Raw genomic sequence first — 16,315 nt, 5'->3', positions numbered from 1 at the left:
TATATACTGGTTGAGGGTGGGAGGATATTATTGTTGTGAGGTTCGGTGCGGCTGAAACACGCTGTTAGGAATGAGCCTTTGTTGTGTAGACTGGTTGAACTCGGAGGTTCCAAGAGTTTGCATATCAATAGGAATTTAGCATATTTATGGGAAATGCATATAGGGGATTAGTCATTACTTGTGGATTCTGGCTATTGAGCTTAATCCTGAATACGTATATTCATCTCACCGCATAATTCGCGTTAATTTGCTAATATTCACCCTGCAATGTGCTGCAAACTGATGCCAGTTCAAAGGCATTACCAGGGAAATGCAGTATTAAAATTGTGATTTGGACTTTGAGGTGCAAGTTTATACCGTGCTGACTTTGTTTTATAAAAATATTGAAGTACTTGTGTTGATATGAGCGCGTCAGAACAATCAAGGTGATTTGTTTAATTTAATCCACGAAAATTATTACGATTGCTGTCAAACACTTTTATTGATAATCGAAATGGTATCGCTTGTAAGCGTGTGTGTATTTACACTGCTGTGTAAGTACACTTGGGGAGCGGTAGTGTAGCTGTTTGTATGTACAAAGCGGTGTGTATGCACATTCGTCTATGTATATACACTGCTATGTCCTCTCGTGTGTGTGTGTGTGTTGCGTACAAAGAATTGAGGGCAACGTGGTGATGAATGCGGCACCACAACAGGGAACTACAGGGATGAGACTCCCCGCTCGTGGTGCTAAATTAATGAAAACAGCGCCACTGAGCGGACAGAGCCCCGCCCCTACAGCTCGTGCGTGTGACGTCATGAGTGTGACGTCATGAGTGTGATCAGCGGACAGCCACGATGCTGCCAGGTGAGGGTCAACTTGTGTGCTGGAGATGCTTCACCTGAAACTCGCCTCCACACGTGTTCGCTATGAACATTGTAGCAAAAAGGGACGATTAGTCATCTTTAACATGTCAGGTCTTTATTGTTCTGCAAGCAAATTAAAGTTAAAACTCGTAGAGACACATGCACACTCGTGTGTGAATGCACACCGCTGTATAGACAGTCGTGTTTATAAGCACACTTGTGTGTGTATGTCTACTCGTCCGTGTTTTTTAAAGGAAGGATATGGTTGAAATAACGTACGATCAGTCATCTTTAAAAACAATTCAGGTCTTTATTAATCTGCAAGAAAATTCACGTTAACACTCGTATCGAAATATTTATTAATACGCTTGCTCAAACAGGAAGGAACTGGGCAGATTATTTCCCAATTTCAACAGTTAAAACATATTCTTAAAATCTAACACGTAAACGTCGATTTCCCCATTGACATCCTTTTCGACTGAAGCCATTCGTCCAGAAGTCCAAGCCATCAAACACAAGAACAACGAACGTGCAATCCAGGCACACTTTGAAACCTATTATTAAGTTATTTATTTATTACACAATGATAAAAAAAAATTCAAGAACATGTTTAAAATATAGAGCAAAGTTGTGATCACAGTATTTCTCCAACTTTAGCTAAACAAAACCACTTAACCACGAGAGTAAAATTAGAAATTGAACCACCACACAACCACTGCGCTTCACAACACATCAACAAGTAGTCCGATAGGAATACAAAGCACCACCTTAACGTGACGAAGTCTAGAATAAACTTTAACACGCAATTAGCTGTGAGAAGATGGCATGGCACCTTCTACCATTAATACCACACATTTACCAGTCCCGATGATACAACCACCAGACGAAGCAACGCATCTATACAAGTATAACATTGTTGTCATCCTGAAATAAGTGAACACTTCTGGAACTTAAAAGGAAGGCTTTCATCTAAACACATTATAGAGCATTCACAACATTACTCTATTTCGATTTAAAGCTTTCGTGACTGCAGGGATTAATCTTCTTGGTTCTTACGGTAAAGTCACGTAAAAGGAAAATAATAAAAATAAAACATAATAAATAATTCTCACGACGTTTCGGCGACAACGCAAGGAGCCGTCTTCAGGTGGAGAACAGGTCTGTCAAGTAGACAGAGTCTGAATGACTCAGAGTCTGAATGACTCTGTCTACTTGACAGACCTGTTCTCCACCTGAAGACGGCTGCTTGCGTTGTGGCCGAAACATCACTCTAGCTTGGAGTACTGGAAATCACGGAAATAATAATTCGTACCTTATTAACTGATCTAACAGAGACACAAACATGCACATTCCAGGACTTCAAGAGTTAACAGAAGAACTCAAAACTTTGACTCTCCAGCCATTCCAGCAGCCATGTCTCAGTATCCACCTGCATGGGGTCGAAAGAGGAATTGTCGTCAGGGCTCATTACATCCAGCAACCTCTCAGGATCCAACTGCATGAGGTCTAAAAAGGAATTGTTGTCAGGAATCATGACATCCACTACATCTAGGCATCTCTCAGGATCCACCTGTATAGGATGAAAAGATGCATCTTTTTCAGGACTCATTGCAGCACTTTGCATTACACCTTTTGATTCCACTTCCCTATCATTCCGGATCTTCTGATGCTTGTTTCGTGGAGATGACCGTGAACATGTTCTCTCCCTCGGAGAGCAATTTAATGGCTTTTCACCCGAGTGCGTTTTCTGGTGCCTGTGAAGATCTGACTTCCTTACAAATGCCTTCGCACAAAGAGAGCACTTGAATGGCTTCTCGCCCGAGTGTGTCTTCTGGTGAGTGTTAAGATTGGATTTCAGTGAAAATGTCTTCCCACACACAGCGCACTTGAATGGCTTCTCGCCCGTGTGTGTCTTCTGGTGAGTGTTAAGATTGGATTTCTGTGAAAATGTCTTCCCACACACAGAGAAATTGAATGGCTTCTCACCAGAGTGTGTTTTCTGGTGAGTGTTAAGATGTGATTTCTGTGAAAATGCCTTCCCACACACAGAGCACTTGAATGGCTTCTCACCAGAGTGTGTTTTCTGGTGAGTGTTAAGATTGGATTTCAGTGAAAATGTCTTCCCACACACAGAGCAATTGAATGGCTTCTCGCCCGTGTGTGTCTTCTGGTGAGTGTTAAGATTGGATTTCAGTGAAAATGTCTTCCCACACACAGAGAAATTGAATGGCTTCTCACCAGAGTGTGTTTTCTGGTGAGTGTTAAGATGTGATTTCTGTGAAAATGCCTTCCCACACACAGAGCACTTGAATGGCTTCTCACCAGAGTGTGTTTTCTGGTGAGTGTTAAGATTGGATTTCAGTGAAAATGTCTTCCCACACACAGAGCAATTGAATGGCTTCTCGCCCGTGTGTGTCTTATGGTGAGTGTTAAGATTGGATTTCAGTGAAAATGTCTTCCCACACACAGCGCACTTGAATGGCTTCTCGCCCGTGTGTGTCTTCTGGTGAGTGTTAAGATTGGATTTCTGTGAAAATGTCTTCCCACACACAGAGAAATTGAATGGCTTCTCACCATAGTGTGTTTTCTGGTGAGTGTTAAGATGTGATTTCTGTGAAAATGCCTTCCCACACACAGAGCACTTGAATGGCTTCTCACCAGAGTGTGTTTTCTGGTGAGTGTTAAGATTGGATTTCAGTGAAAATGTCTTACCACACACAGAGCAATTGAATGGCTTCTCGCCCGTGTGTGTCTTCTGGTGAGTGTTAAGATTGGATTTCAGTGAAAATGTCTTCCCACACACAGAGAAATTGAATGGCTTCTCACCAGAGTGTGTTTTCTGGTGAGTGTTAAGATGTGATTTCTGTGAAAATGCCTTCCCACACACAGAGCACTTGAATGGCTTCTCACCAGAGTGTGTTTTCTGGTGAGTGTTAAGATTGGATTTCAGTGAAAATGTCTTCCCACACACAGAGCAATTGAATGGCTTCTCGCCCGTGTGTCTTCTGGTGAGTGTTAAGATTGGATTTCAGTGAAAATGTCTTCCCACACACAGAGCAATTGAATGGCTTCTCACCAGAGTGTGTTTTCTGGTGAGTGTTAAGATTTGATTTCAGTGAAAATGCCTTCCCACACACAGAGCACTTGAATGGCTTCTCGCCCGTGTGTGTCTTCTGGTGCCTGTGAAGATCTTACTTCCATGAAAATGCCTTCAAACAAACAGAGCAATCGTGTGTGCGTGGCGTTGTGGAGAGAGTATCTGCTCCATGTGACTGATTCTTCAGAGCAGAGTAACAGTCGCGGGTGTTGTTGAGAGTTAAAGGCACCCTCTAAGCTGCGTTGATGTCTGTCTCAAATCGCCAAAAAGCAAACTCTCACTAACGTCTAACCGACACACAGTAACGTCTCGTAAGTCGGGCTACACGCGACTACCAGTTTTATCCACTAACGAAGACACTTACTTGTTGATGCACGGCGTGTCGATGTCCCTGTAACCCGTCTGAAGAGATCGCCACGAACTCTCCCAGTCGCCAGGCAATCGGGCTCGCCAGGCTGGGTCTCGCAGGAGAAGGGTAATCTGCAGAGAGAGGAGTCGAGCGTCTATCCTCAGTGAAATCTCTCTCGAAATGGTCTTGAGGTCTGATTTTAAGCCCCTTATAACTCCCCTCTAGCATCCAAATCCTTTGTTCTCGTCCTGGCCTTTCATGTACTTTGCATTCAATTGTTAATTTTTACATTAACAATTCGCATATGTCGCAGCATAGCTTAGCAAATCTGGCCATTGCAATTAAACCTTAATATGTATGTACTTCGCACTGCATAATTGTACGCTTCCGTTTGAATAAAGATTTACATCTCCATGCATAAGTCCGTGCTTCCTGTGAATTTGCTAATATTCACCCGGCAATGTGCTGCAAACTGCTGCCAGTTCAATGGCGTTACCAGGAAGATGCAGACTGCAGTATTAAAATTGTGATTTGGACTTTGAGGTGCAAGTTTATACCGTGCTGACTTTGTTTTATAAAAATATTGAAGTACTTGTGTTGATATGACCGCGTCAGAACAATCAAGGTGATTTGTTTAATTTAATCCACGAAAATTATTACGATTGCTGTCATACACTTTTATTGATAATCGAAATGGAATCGCTTGTAGGCGTGTGTGTATTTACACTGCAGTGTAAGTACACTTGGGGAGCGGTAGTGTAGCTGTTTGTATGTACAAAGCGGTGTGTATGCACATTCGTCTATGCATATACACTGCTATGTCCTCTCGTGTGTGGGTGTGTGTTGAGCACAAAGAATTGAGGGCAACGTGGTGATGAATGCGGCACCACAACAGGGAACTACAGGGATGAGACTCCCCGCTCGTGGTGCTAAATTAATGAAAACAGCGCCACTGAGCGGACAGAGCCCCGCCCCTACAGCTCGTGCGTGTGACGTCATGAGTGTGACGTCATGAGTGTGATCAGCGGACAGCCACGATGCTGCCAGGTGAGGGTCAACTTGTGTGCTGGAGATGCTTCACCTGAAACTCGCCTCCACACGTGTTCGCTATGAACATTGTAGCAAAAAGGGACGATTAGTCATCTTTAACATGTCAGGTCTTTATTGTTCTGCAAGCAAATTAAAGTTAAAACTCGTAGAGACACATGCACACTCGTGTGCGAATGCACACCGCTGTATAGACAGTCGTGTTTATAAGCACACTTGTGTGTGTATGTCTACTCGTCCGTGTTTTTTAAAGGAAGGATATGGTTGAAATAACGTACGATCAGTCATCTTTAAAAACAATTCAGGTCTTTATTAATCTGCAAGAAAATTCACGTTAACACTCGTATCGAAATATTTATTAATACGCTTGCTCAAACAGGAAGGAACTGGGCAAATTATTTCCCAATTTCAACAGTTAAAACATATTCTTAAAATCTAACACGTAAACGTCGATTTCCCCATTGACATCCTTTTCGACTGAAGCCATTCGTCCAGAAGTCCAAGCCATCAAACACAAGAACAACGAACGTGCAATTCAGGCACACTTTGAAACCTATTATTAAGTTATTTATTTATTACACAATGATAAAAAAAAATTCAAGAACATGTTTAAAATATAGAGCAAAGTTGTGATCACAGTATTTCTCCAACTTTAGCTAAACAAAACCACTTAACCACGAGAGTAAAATTAGAAATTGAACCAACACACAACCACTGCGCTTCACAACACATCAACAAGTAGTCCGATAGGACTACAAGGCACCACCTTAACGTGACGACGTCTAGAATAAACTTCAACACGCAATTAGCTGTGAGAAGATGAACATAAACACCACACATTTACCAGTCCCGATGATACAACCACCAGACGAAGCAACGCATCTATAGAAGTATAACATTGTTGTCATCCTGAAATAAGTGAACACTTCTGGAACTTAAAAGGAATACGTTCATCTGAACACATTATAGAGCATTCACAACATCACTCTATTTCGATTTAAAGCTTTCGTGACTGCAGGGATCAATCTTCTTGGTTCTTTTGGTAAAGTCACGTAGAAGTGAAGTAATAAAATAATAAAAATAAAACATAATGAAATAATTTTCACGACTTTTCGGCCACAACGCAAGCAGCCATCTTCAGGTGGAGAATAGGTCTGTCAAGTAGACAGAGTCTGAATGACTCAGAGTCTGAATGACTCTGTCTACTTGACAGACCTGTTCTCCACCTGAAGACGGATGCTTGCGTTGTGGCCGAAACATCACTCTAGCTTGGAGTACTGGAAATCACGGAAATAATAATTCGTACCTTATTAACTGATCTAACAGAGACACAAACATGCACATTCCAGGACTTCAAGAGTTAACAGAAGAACTCAAAACTTTGACTCTCCAGCCATTCCAGCAGCCATGTCTCAGTATCCACCTGCATGGGGTCGAAAGAGGAATTGTCGTCAGGGCTCATTACATCCAGCAACCTCTCAGGATCCAACTGCATGAGGTCTAAAAAGGAATTGTTGTCAGGAATCATGACATCCACTACATCTAGGCATCTCTCAGGATCCACCTGTATAGGATGAAAAGATGCATCTTTTTCAGGACTCATTGCAGCACTTTGCATTACACCTTTTGATTCCACTTCCCTATCATTCCGGATCTTCTGATGCTTGTTTCGTGGAGATGACCGTGAACATGTTCTCTCCCTCGGAGAGCAATTTAATGGCTTTTCACCCGAGTGCGTTTTCTGGTGCCTGTGAAGATCTGACTTCCTTACAAATGCCTTCGCACAAAGAGAGCACTTGAATGGCTTCTCGCCCGAGTGTGTCTTCTGGTGAGTGTTAAGATTGGATTTCAGTGAAAATGTCTTTCCACACACAGCGCACTTGAATGGCTTCTCGCCCGTGTGTGTCTTCTGGTGAGTGTTAAGATTGGATTTCTGTGAAAATGTCTTCCCACACACAGAGAAATTGAATGGCTTCTCACCAGAGTGTGTTTTCTGGTGAGTGTTAAGATGTGATTTCTGTGAAAATGCCTTCCCACACACAGAGCACTTGAATGGCTTCTCACCAGAGTGTGTTTTCTGGTGAGTGTTAAGATTGGATTTCAGTGAAAATGTCTTCCCACACACAGAGCAATTGAATGGCTTCTCGCCCGTGTGTGTCTTCTGGTGAGTGTTAAGATTGGATTTCAGTGAAAATGTCTTCCCACACACAGAGAAATTGAATGGCTTCTCACCAGAGTGTGTTTTCTGGTGAGTGTTAAGATTGGATTTCAGTGAAAATGTCTTCCCACACACAGAGCAATTGAATGGCTTCTCGCCCGTGTGTGTCTTATGGTGAGTGTTAAGATTGGATTTCAGTGAAAATGTCTTCCCACACACAGCGCACTTGAATGGCTTCTCGCCCGTGTGTGTCTTCTGGTGAGTGTTAAGATTGGATTTCTGTGAAAATGTCTTCCCACACACAGAGAAATTGAATGGCTTCTCACCAGAGTGTGTTTTCTGGTGAGTGTTAAGATGTGATTTCTGTGAAAATGCCTTCCCACACACAGAGCACTTGAATGGCTTCTCACCAGAGTGTATTTTCTGGTGAGTGTTAAGATTGGATTTCAGTGAAAATGTCTTCCCACACACAGAGCAATTGAATGGCTTCTCGCCCGTGTGTGTCTTCTGGTGAGTGTTAAGATTGGATTTCAGTGAAAATGTCTTCCCACACACAGCGCACTTGAATGGCTTCTCGCCCGTGTGTGTCTTCTGGTGAGTGTTAAGATTGGATTTCTGTGAAAATGTCTTCCCACACACAGAGAAATTGAATGGCTTCTCACCAGAGTGTGTTTTCTGGTGAGTGTTAAGATGTGATTTCTGTGAAAATGCCTTCCCACACACAGAGAAATTGAATGGCTTCTCACCAGAGTGTGTTTTCTGGTGAGTGTTAAGATGTGATTTCTGTGAAAATGCCTTCCCACACACAGAGCACTTGAATGGCTTCTCACCAGAGTGTGTTTTCTGGTGAGTGTTAAGATTGGATTTCAGTGAAAATGTCTTCCCACACACAGAGCAATTGAATGGCTTCTCACCAGAGTGTGTTTTCTGGTGAGTGTTAAGATTTGATTTCAGTGAAAATGCCTTCCCACACACAGAGCACTTGAATGGCTTCTCGCCCGTGTGTGTCTTCTGGTGCCTGTGAAGATATGACTTCCATGAAAATTCCTTCAAACAAACAGAGCAATTGAACGGCTTCTCGCCCGTGTGTGCGTGGCGCTGTGGAGAGTTTATCTGCTCCATGTGACTGATTCTTCAGAGCAGAGTAACAGTCGCGGGTGTTGTTGAGAGTTAAAGGCACCCTCTAAGCTGCGTGCATGTCTGGCTCAAATTGCCAAAAAGCAAACTCTCACTAACGTCTAACCGACACACAGTAACGTCTCGTAAGTCGGGCTACACGCGACTACCAGTTTTATCCACTAACGAAGACACTTACTTGTTGATGCACGGCGTGTCGATCTCCCTGTAACCCGTCTGAAGAGATCGCCACGAACTCTCCCAGTCGCCAGGCAATCGGGCTCGCCAGGCTGGGTCTCGCAGGAAAAGGGTAATCTGCAGAGCCAGGAGTTGCGCGTCTATCCTCAGTGAAATCCCTCTCGAAATGGTCTTGAGGCCTAAATTTAAGCCCCTTATAACTCCCCTCTAGCATCCAAATCCTTTGTTCTCGACTTGGCCTATCATGGACTTTGCATTCAATTGTTAATTTTTTACATTAACAATCCGCATATGTAGCAACATAGCTTAGCGAATCTGTCCATTGTAATTTAACCTTAATACGTATGCACATTATACTGCGTAATTGTACACTTCTGTTTGAATAATTACATACATCTCCATGCATAATTCCGTGCTTCCTGTGAATTTGCTAATATTCACCCGACAATGTCCTCTAAACTGCAGGGATTCATCTTCATGGTTCTTTCGGTAAAGTCACGTAGAAGGGAAGTAATAAAATAATAAAAATAAAACATAATAAAATAATTCTCACGACGGAAGAGATGGAGGACGAGACAATGAAGGAAGGGGGTTGTTTTTTCAAAACTTTACTCGTGGCAGGGGATTGGCAAACAACAGGGAATGCCTCCTTCTGAGAAACAAAACACGAATGAAGGGGGCGTGGGAGCGTGGCGTAAGGTGTGGAAAGCTGTAAGTCACAGGTATCAATCGAATTGGGTCAATGACACCAGCACACGAATGGTGGGGTCGTTTGGAATGATGTTGCATTGATGAAAGATGAAGTTCTCGACGTTGCATTTCATGAACTTTACATTCAATTGTTATTTTTGGAATTTACAATCTGCATATCTAGCAACAGAGCTTCTCTATCTTCTTGGTTCTTTCGGTAAAGTCACGTAGAAGGGAAATAATAAAATAAAATAAATAAAACATAATAAATTAATTCTCACGACGTTTCGGAGGCAACACAAGCTTCCGTCTTCAGGTGGAACCGTCACAGCACGATAGCTGTATCAAGTAAGAGAAATTTCAAGAAAACAGTCCTTGTATATATATACTGGTTGAGGGTGGGAGGATATTATTATTGTGAGGTTCGATGCGGCTGAAACACGCTGTTAGGAATGAGCCTTTGTTGTGTAGGCTGGTTGAACTCGGAGGTTCCAAGAGTTTGCATATCAAGATGAATTTAGCATATTTATGGGAAATGCAGATATGGGATTAGTCATTACTTGTGGAATCTGGCAATTGAGCTTAATCCTGAATACGTATATTCATGTCACCGCATAATTCACGTTAATTTGCTAATATTCACCCTGCAATGTGCTGCAAACTGCTGCCTGTTCAAAGGCGTTACCAGGCAGATGCAGACTGTAGTATTAAAATTGTGATTTGGACTTTGAGGTGCAGGTTTATACCATGCTGACTTTGTTTTATAAAAATATTGAAGCACTTGTGTTGATATGAGCGCGTCAGAACAATCAAGGTGATTTGTTTAATTTAATCCACGAAAATTATTACGATTTCTGTCATACACTTTTAATGATAATCGAAATGGTATCGCTTGTAAGCGTGTGTGTATTTACACTGCAGTGTAAGTACACTTGGGGAGCGGTAGTGTAGCTGTTTGTATGTACAAAGCGGTGTGTATGCACATTCGTCTATGCATATACACTGCTATGTCCTCTCGTGTGTGGGTGTGTGTTGAGCACAAAGAATTGAGGGCAACGTGGTGATGAATGCGGCACCACAACAGGGAACTACAGGGATGAGACTCCCCGCTCGTTGTGCTAAATTAATGAAAACAGCGCCACTGAGTGGACAGAGCCCCGCCCCTACAGCTCGTGCGTGTGACGTCATGAGTGTGACGTCATGAGTGTGATCAGCGGACAGCCACGATGCTGCCAGGTGAGGGTAAACTTGTGTGCTGGAGATGCTTCACCTGAAACTCGCCTCCACACGTGTTCGCTATGAACATTGTAGCAAAAAGGGACGATTAGTCATCTTTAACATGTCAGGTCTTTATTGTTCTGCAAGCAAATTAAAGTTAAAACTCGTAGAGACACATGCACACTCGTGTGTGAATGCACACCGCTGTATAGACAGTCGTGTTTATAAGCACACTTGTGTGTGTATGTCTACTCGTCCGTGTTTTTTAAAGGAAGGATATGGTTGAAATAAGGTACGATCAGTCATCTTTAAAAACAATTCAGGTCTTTATTAATCTGCAAGAAAATTCACGTTAACACTCGTATCGAAATATTTATTAATACGCTTGCTCAAAGAGGAAGGAACTGGGCAAATTATTTCCCAATTTCAACAGTTAAAACATATTCTTAAAATCTAACACGTAAACGTCGATTTCCCCATTGACATCCTTTTCGACTGAAGCCATTCGTCCAGAAGTCCAAGCCATCAAACACAAGAACAACGAACGTGCAATCCAGGCACACTTTGAAACCTATTATTAAGTTATTTATTTATTACACAATGATAAAAAAAATTCAAGAACATGTTTAAAATATAGAGCAAAGTTGTGATCACAGTATTTCTCCAACTTTAGCTAAACAAAACCACTTAACCACGAGAGTAAAATTAGAAATTGAACCACCACACAACCACTGCGCTTCACAACACATCAACAAGTAGTCCGATAGGACTACAAGGCACCACCTTAACGTGACGACGTCTAGAATAAACTTCAACACGCAATTAACTGTGAGAAGATGAACATAAACACCACACATTTACCAGTCCCGATGATACAACCACCAGACGAAGCAACGCATCTATAGAAGTATAACATTGTTGTAATCCTGAAATAAGTGAACACTTCTGGAACTTAAAAGGAATACGTTCATCTGAACACATTATAGTGCATTCACAACATCACTCTATTTCGATTTAAAGCTTTCGTGACTGCAGGGATAAATCTTCTTGGTTCTTTTGGTAAAGTCACGTAGAAGTGAAGTAATAAAATAATAAAAATAAAACATAACGACTTTTCGGCCATAACGCAAGCAGCCATCTTCAGGTGGAGAATAGGTCTGTCAAGTAGACAGAGTCTGAATGACTACTTGACAGACCTGTTCTCCACCTGAATACGGCTGCTTGCGTTGTGGCCGAAACATCAATCTAGCTTGGAGTACTGCAAATCACGGAAATAATATTTCGTACCTTATTAACTGATCTAACAGAGACACAAACATGCACATTCCAGGACTTCAAGAGTTAACAGAAGTACTCAAAACTTTGACTCTCCAGCCATTCCAGCAGACATCTCTCAGTATCCACCTGCATGGGGTCGAAAGAGGAATTGTCGTCAGGGCTCATTACATCCAGCAACCTCTCAGGATCCAACTGCATGAGGTCTAAAAAGGAATTGTTGTCAGGAATCATGACATCCACTACATCTAGGCATCTCTCAGGATCCACCTGTATAGGATGAAAAGATGCATCTTTTTCAGGACTCATTGCAGCACTTTGCATTACACCTTTTGATTCCACTTCCCTATCATTCCGGATCTTCTGATGCTTGTTTCGTGGAGATGACCGTGAACATGTTCTCTCCCTCGGAGAGCAATTTAATGGCTTTTCACCCGAGTGCGTTTTCTGGTGCCTGTGAAGATCTGACTTCCTTACAAATGCCTTCGCACAAAGAGAGCACTTGAATGGCTTCTCGCCCGAGTGTGTCTTCTGGTGAGTGTTAAGATTGGATTTCAGTGAAAATATCTTCCCACACACAGCGCACTTGAATGGCTTCTCGCCCGTGTGTGTCTTCTGGTGAGTGTTAAGATTGGATTTCTGTGAAAATGTCTTCCCACACACAGAGAAATTGAATGGCTTCTCACCAGAGTGTGTTTTCTGGTGAGTGTTAAGATGTGATTTCTGTGAAAATGCCTTCCCACACACAGAGCACTTGAATGGCTTCTCACCAGAGTGTGTTTTCTGGTGAGTGTTAAGATTGGATTTCAGTGAAAATGTCTTCCCACACACAGAGCAATTGAATGGCTTCTCGCCCGTGTGTGTCTTATGGTGAGTGTTAAGATTGGATTTCAGTGAAAATGTCTTCCCACACACAGCGCACTTGAATGGCTTCTCGCCCGTGTGTGTCTTCTGGTGAGTGTTAAGATTGGATTTCTGTGAAAATGTCTTCCCACACACAGAGAAATTGAATGGCTTCTCACCAGAGTGTGTTTTCTGGTGAGTGTTAAGATGTGATTTCTGTGAAAATGCCTTCCCACACACAGAGCACTTGAATGGCTTCTCACCAGAGTGTGTTTTCTGGTGAGTGTTAAGATTGGATTTCAGTGAAAATGTCTTCCCACACACAGAGCAATTGAATGGCTTCTCGCCCGTGTGTGTCTTCTGGTGAGTGTTAAGATTGGATTTCAGTGAAAATGTCTTCCCACACACAGCGCACTTGAATGGCTTCTCGCCCGTGTGTGTCTTCTGGTGAGTGTTAAGATTGGATTTCTGTGAAAATGTCTTCCCACACACAGAGAAATTGAATGGCTTCTCACCAGAGTGTGTTTTCTGGTGAGTGTTAAGATGTGATTTCTGTGAAAATGCCTTCCCACACACAGAGCACTTGAATGGCTTCTCACCAGAGTGTGTTTTCTGGTGAGTGTTAAGATTGGATTTCAGTGAAAATGTCTTCCCACACACAGAGCAATTGAATGGCTTCTCACCAGAGTGTGTTTTCTGGTGAGTGTTAAGATTTGATTTCAGTGAAAATGCCTTCCCACACACAGAGCACTTGAATGGCTTATCGCCCGTGTGTGTCTTCTGGTGCCTGTGAAGATATGACTTCCATGAAAATTCCTTCAAACAAACAGAGCAATTGAACGGCTTCTCGCCCGTGTGTGCGTGGCGCTGTGGAGAGTTTATCTGCTCCATGTGACTGATTCTTCAGAGCAGAGTAACAGTCGCGGGTGTTGTTGAGAGTTAAAGGCACCCTCTAAGCTGCGTGCATGTCTGGCTCAAATTGCCAAAAAGCAAACTCTCACTAACGTCTAACCGACACACAGTAACGTCTCGTAAGTCGGGCTACACGCGACTACCAGTTTTATCCACTAACGAAGACACTTACTTGTTGATGCACGGCGTGTCGATCTCCCTGTAACCCGTCTGAAGAGATCGCCACGAACTCTCCCAGTCGCCAGGCAATCGGGCTCGCCAGGCTGGGTCTCGCAGGAAAAGGGTAATCTGCAGAGCGAGGAGTTGCGCGTCTATCCTCAGTGAAATCCCTCTCGAAATGGTCTTGAGGCCTAAATTTAAGCCCCTTATAACTCCCCTCTAGCATCCAAATCCTTTGTTCTCGACTTGGCCTATCATGGACTTTGCATTCAATTGTTAATTTTTTACATTAACAATCCGCATATGTAGCAACATAGCTTAGCGAATCTGGCCATTGTAATTTAACCTTAATACGTATGCACATTATACTGCGTAATTGTACACTTCTGTTTGAATAATTACATACATCTCCATGCATAATTCCGTGCTTCCTGTGAATTTGCTAATATTCACCCGACAATGTCCTCTAAACTGCAGGGATTCATCTTCATGGTTCTTTCGGTAAAGTCACGTAGAAGGGAAGTAATAAAATAATAAAAATAAAACATAATAAAATAATTCTCACGACGGAAGAGATGGAGGACGAGACAATGAAGGAAGGGGGTTGTTTTTTCAAAACTTTACTCGTGGCAGGGGATTGGCAAACAACAGGGAATGCCTCCTTCTGAGAAACAAAACACGAATGAAGGGGGCGTGGGAGCGTGGCGTAAGGTGTGGAAAGCTGTAAGTCACAGGTATCAATCGAATTGGGTCAATGACACCAGCACACGAATGGTGGGGTCGTTTGGAATGATGTTGCATTGATGAAAGATGAAGTTCTCGACGTTGCATTTCATGAACTTTACATTCAATTGTTATTTTTGGAATTTACAATCTGCATATCTAGCAACAGAGCTTCTCTATCTTCTTGGTTCTTTCGGTAAAGTAACGTAGAAGGGAAATAATAAAATAAAATAAATAAAACATAATAAATTAATTCTCACGACGTTTCGGAGGCAACACAAGCTTCCGTCTTCAGGTGGAACCGTCACAGCACGATAGCTGTATCAAGTAAGAGAAATTTCAAGAAAACAGTCCTTGTATATATATACTGGTTGAGGGTGGGAGGATATTATTATTGTGAGGTTCGATGCGGCTGAAACACGCTGTTAGGAATGAGCCTTTGTTGTGTAGGCTGGTTGAACTCGGAGGTTCCAAGAGTTTGCATATCAAGATGAATTTAGCATATTTATGGGAAATGCAGATATGGGATTAGTCATTACTTGTGGAATCTGGCAATTGAGCTTAATCCTGAATACGTATATTCATGTCACCGCATAATTCACGTTAATTTGCTAATATTCACCCTGCAATGTGCTGCAAACTGCTGCCTGTTCAAAGGCGTTACCAGGCAGATGCAGACTGTAGTATTAAAATTGTGATTTGGACTTTGAGGTGCAGGTTTATACCATGCTGACTTTGTTTTATAAAAATATTGAAGCACTTGTGTTGATATGAGCGCGTCAGAACAATCAAGGTGATTTGTTTAATTTAATCCACGAAAATTATTACGATTGCTGTCATACACTTTTAATGATAATCGAAATGGTATCGCTTGTAAGCGTGTGTGTATTTGCACTGCAGTGTAAGTACACTTGGGGAGCGGTAGTGTAGCTGTTTGTATGCACAAAGCGGTGTGTATGCACATTCGTCTATGCATATACACTGCTATGTCCTCTCGTGTGTGGGTGTGTGTTGCGTACAAAGAATTGAGGGCAACGTGGTGATGAATGCGGCACCACAACAGGGAACTACAGGGATGAGACTCCCCGCTCGTGGTGCTAAATTAATGAAAACAGCGCCACTGAGCGGACAGAGCCCCGCCCCTACAGCTCGTGCGTGTGACGTCATGAGTGTGACGTCATGAGTGTGATCAGCGGACAGCCACGATGCTGCCAGGTGAGGGTCAACTTGTGTGCTGGAGATGCTTCACCTGAAACTCGCCTCCACACGTGTTCGCTATGAACATTGCAGCAATAAGGGACGATTAGTCATCTTTAACATGTCAGGTTTTTATTGTTCTGCAAATAAATTTACCTTCTTGGTTCTTTCGGTAAAGTCACGTAGAAGGGAAATAATAAAATAAAAAAAATAAAAAAACATTTTTATAAAGTTATTTTATTCTGTTATAAAATAACATTTTTTTTATTATTTAATGAAAATAAAACATAATAAAAAATTGTTAAAAATGTTTTTATTATTATTATTTTTATTAAATAATAAAACATAATAAAAAAATAAAATTTATTTTTATTATTTTTTTATTTCCCTTCTTCAATAAGGGACGATTAGTCATCATTAACATGTCAGGTCTTTATTGTTCTGCAAGTAAATTAAAGTGTAAACTCGTAGAAACACATGCACACTC

The 16,315-nt window shown here is 42.1% G+C and overlaps 2 protein-coding genes across 2 annotated transcripts; both read right to left on the bottom strand.

Annotated features, from left to right (window-relative positions):
* Nucleotides 1-2,212: 2,212 nt before the first annotated feature.
* LOC144738288 (uncharacterized) lies at nucleotides 2,213-4,707 on the bottom strand. Its single transcript, XM_078621295.1, is given in 4 exon segments — nucleotides 2,213-2,797; nucleotides 2,882-3,881; nucleotides 3,883-4,026; nucleotides 4,700-4,707. Coding segments are annotated over 4 exon segments (1,737 nt in total).
* A 1,992-nt stretch (nucleotides 4,708-6,699) lies between these two features.
* LOC144738286 (uncharacterized) lies at nucleotides 6,700-8,619 on the bottom strand. The gene has a single exon (XM_078621294.1). It carries the CDS (start codon nucleotides 8,617-8,619, stop codon nucleotides 6,700-6,702), a length of 1,920 nt encoding a protein of 639 aa, XP_078477420.1.
* Nucleotides 8,620-16,315: the final 7,696 nt, after the last annotated feature.

The sequence above is a fragment of the Lampetra planeri genome, chromosome 81 (genome assembly GCF_965212315.1).
Source record: "Lampetra planeri chromosome 81, kcLamPlan1.2.h2, whole genome shotgun sequence".
Lineage (NCBI taxonomy): Eukaryota > Metazoa > Chordata > Hyperoartia > Petromyzontiformes > Petromyzontidae > Lampetra > Lampetra planeri.
Note: the sequence above shows the minus strand (reverse complement) of the source record. Positions and strands in the feature narration are given on the sequence as shown.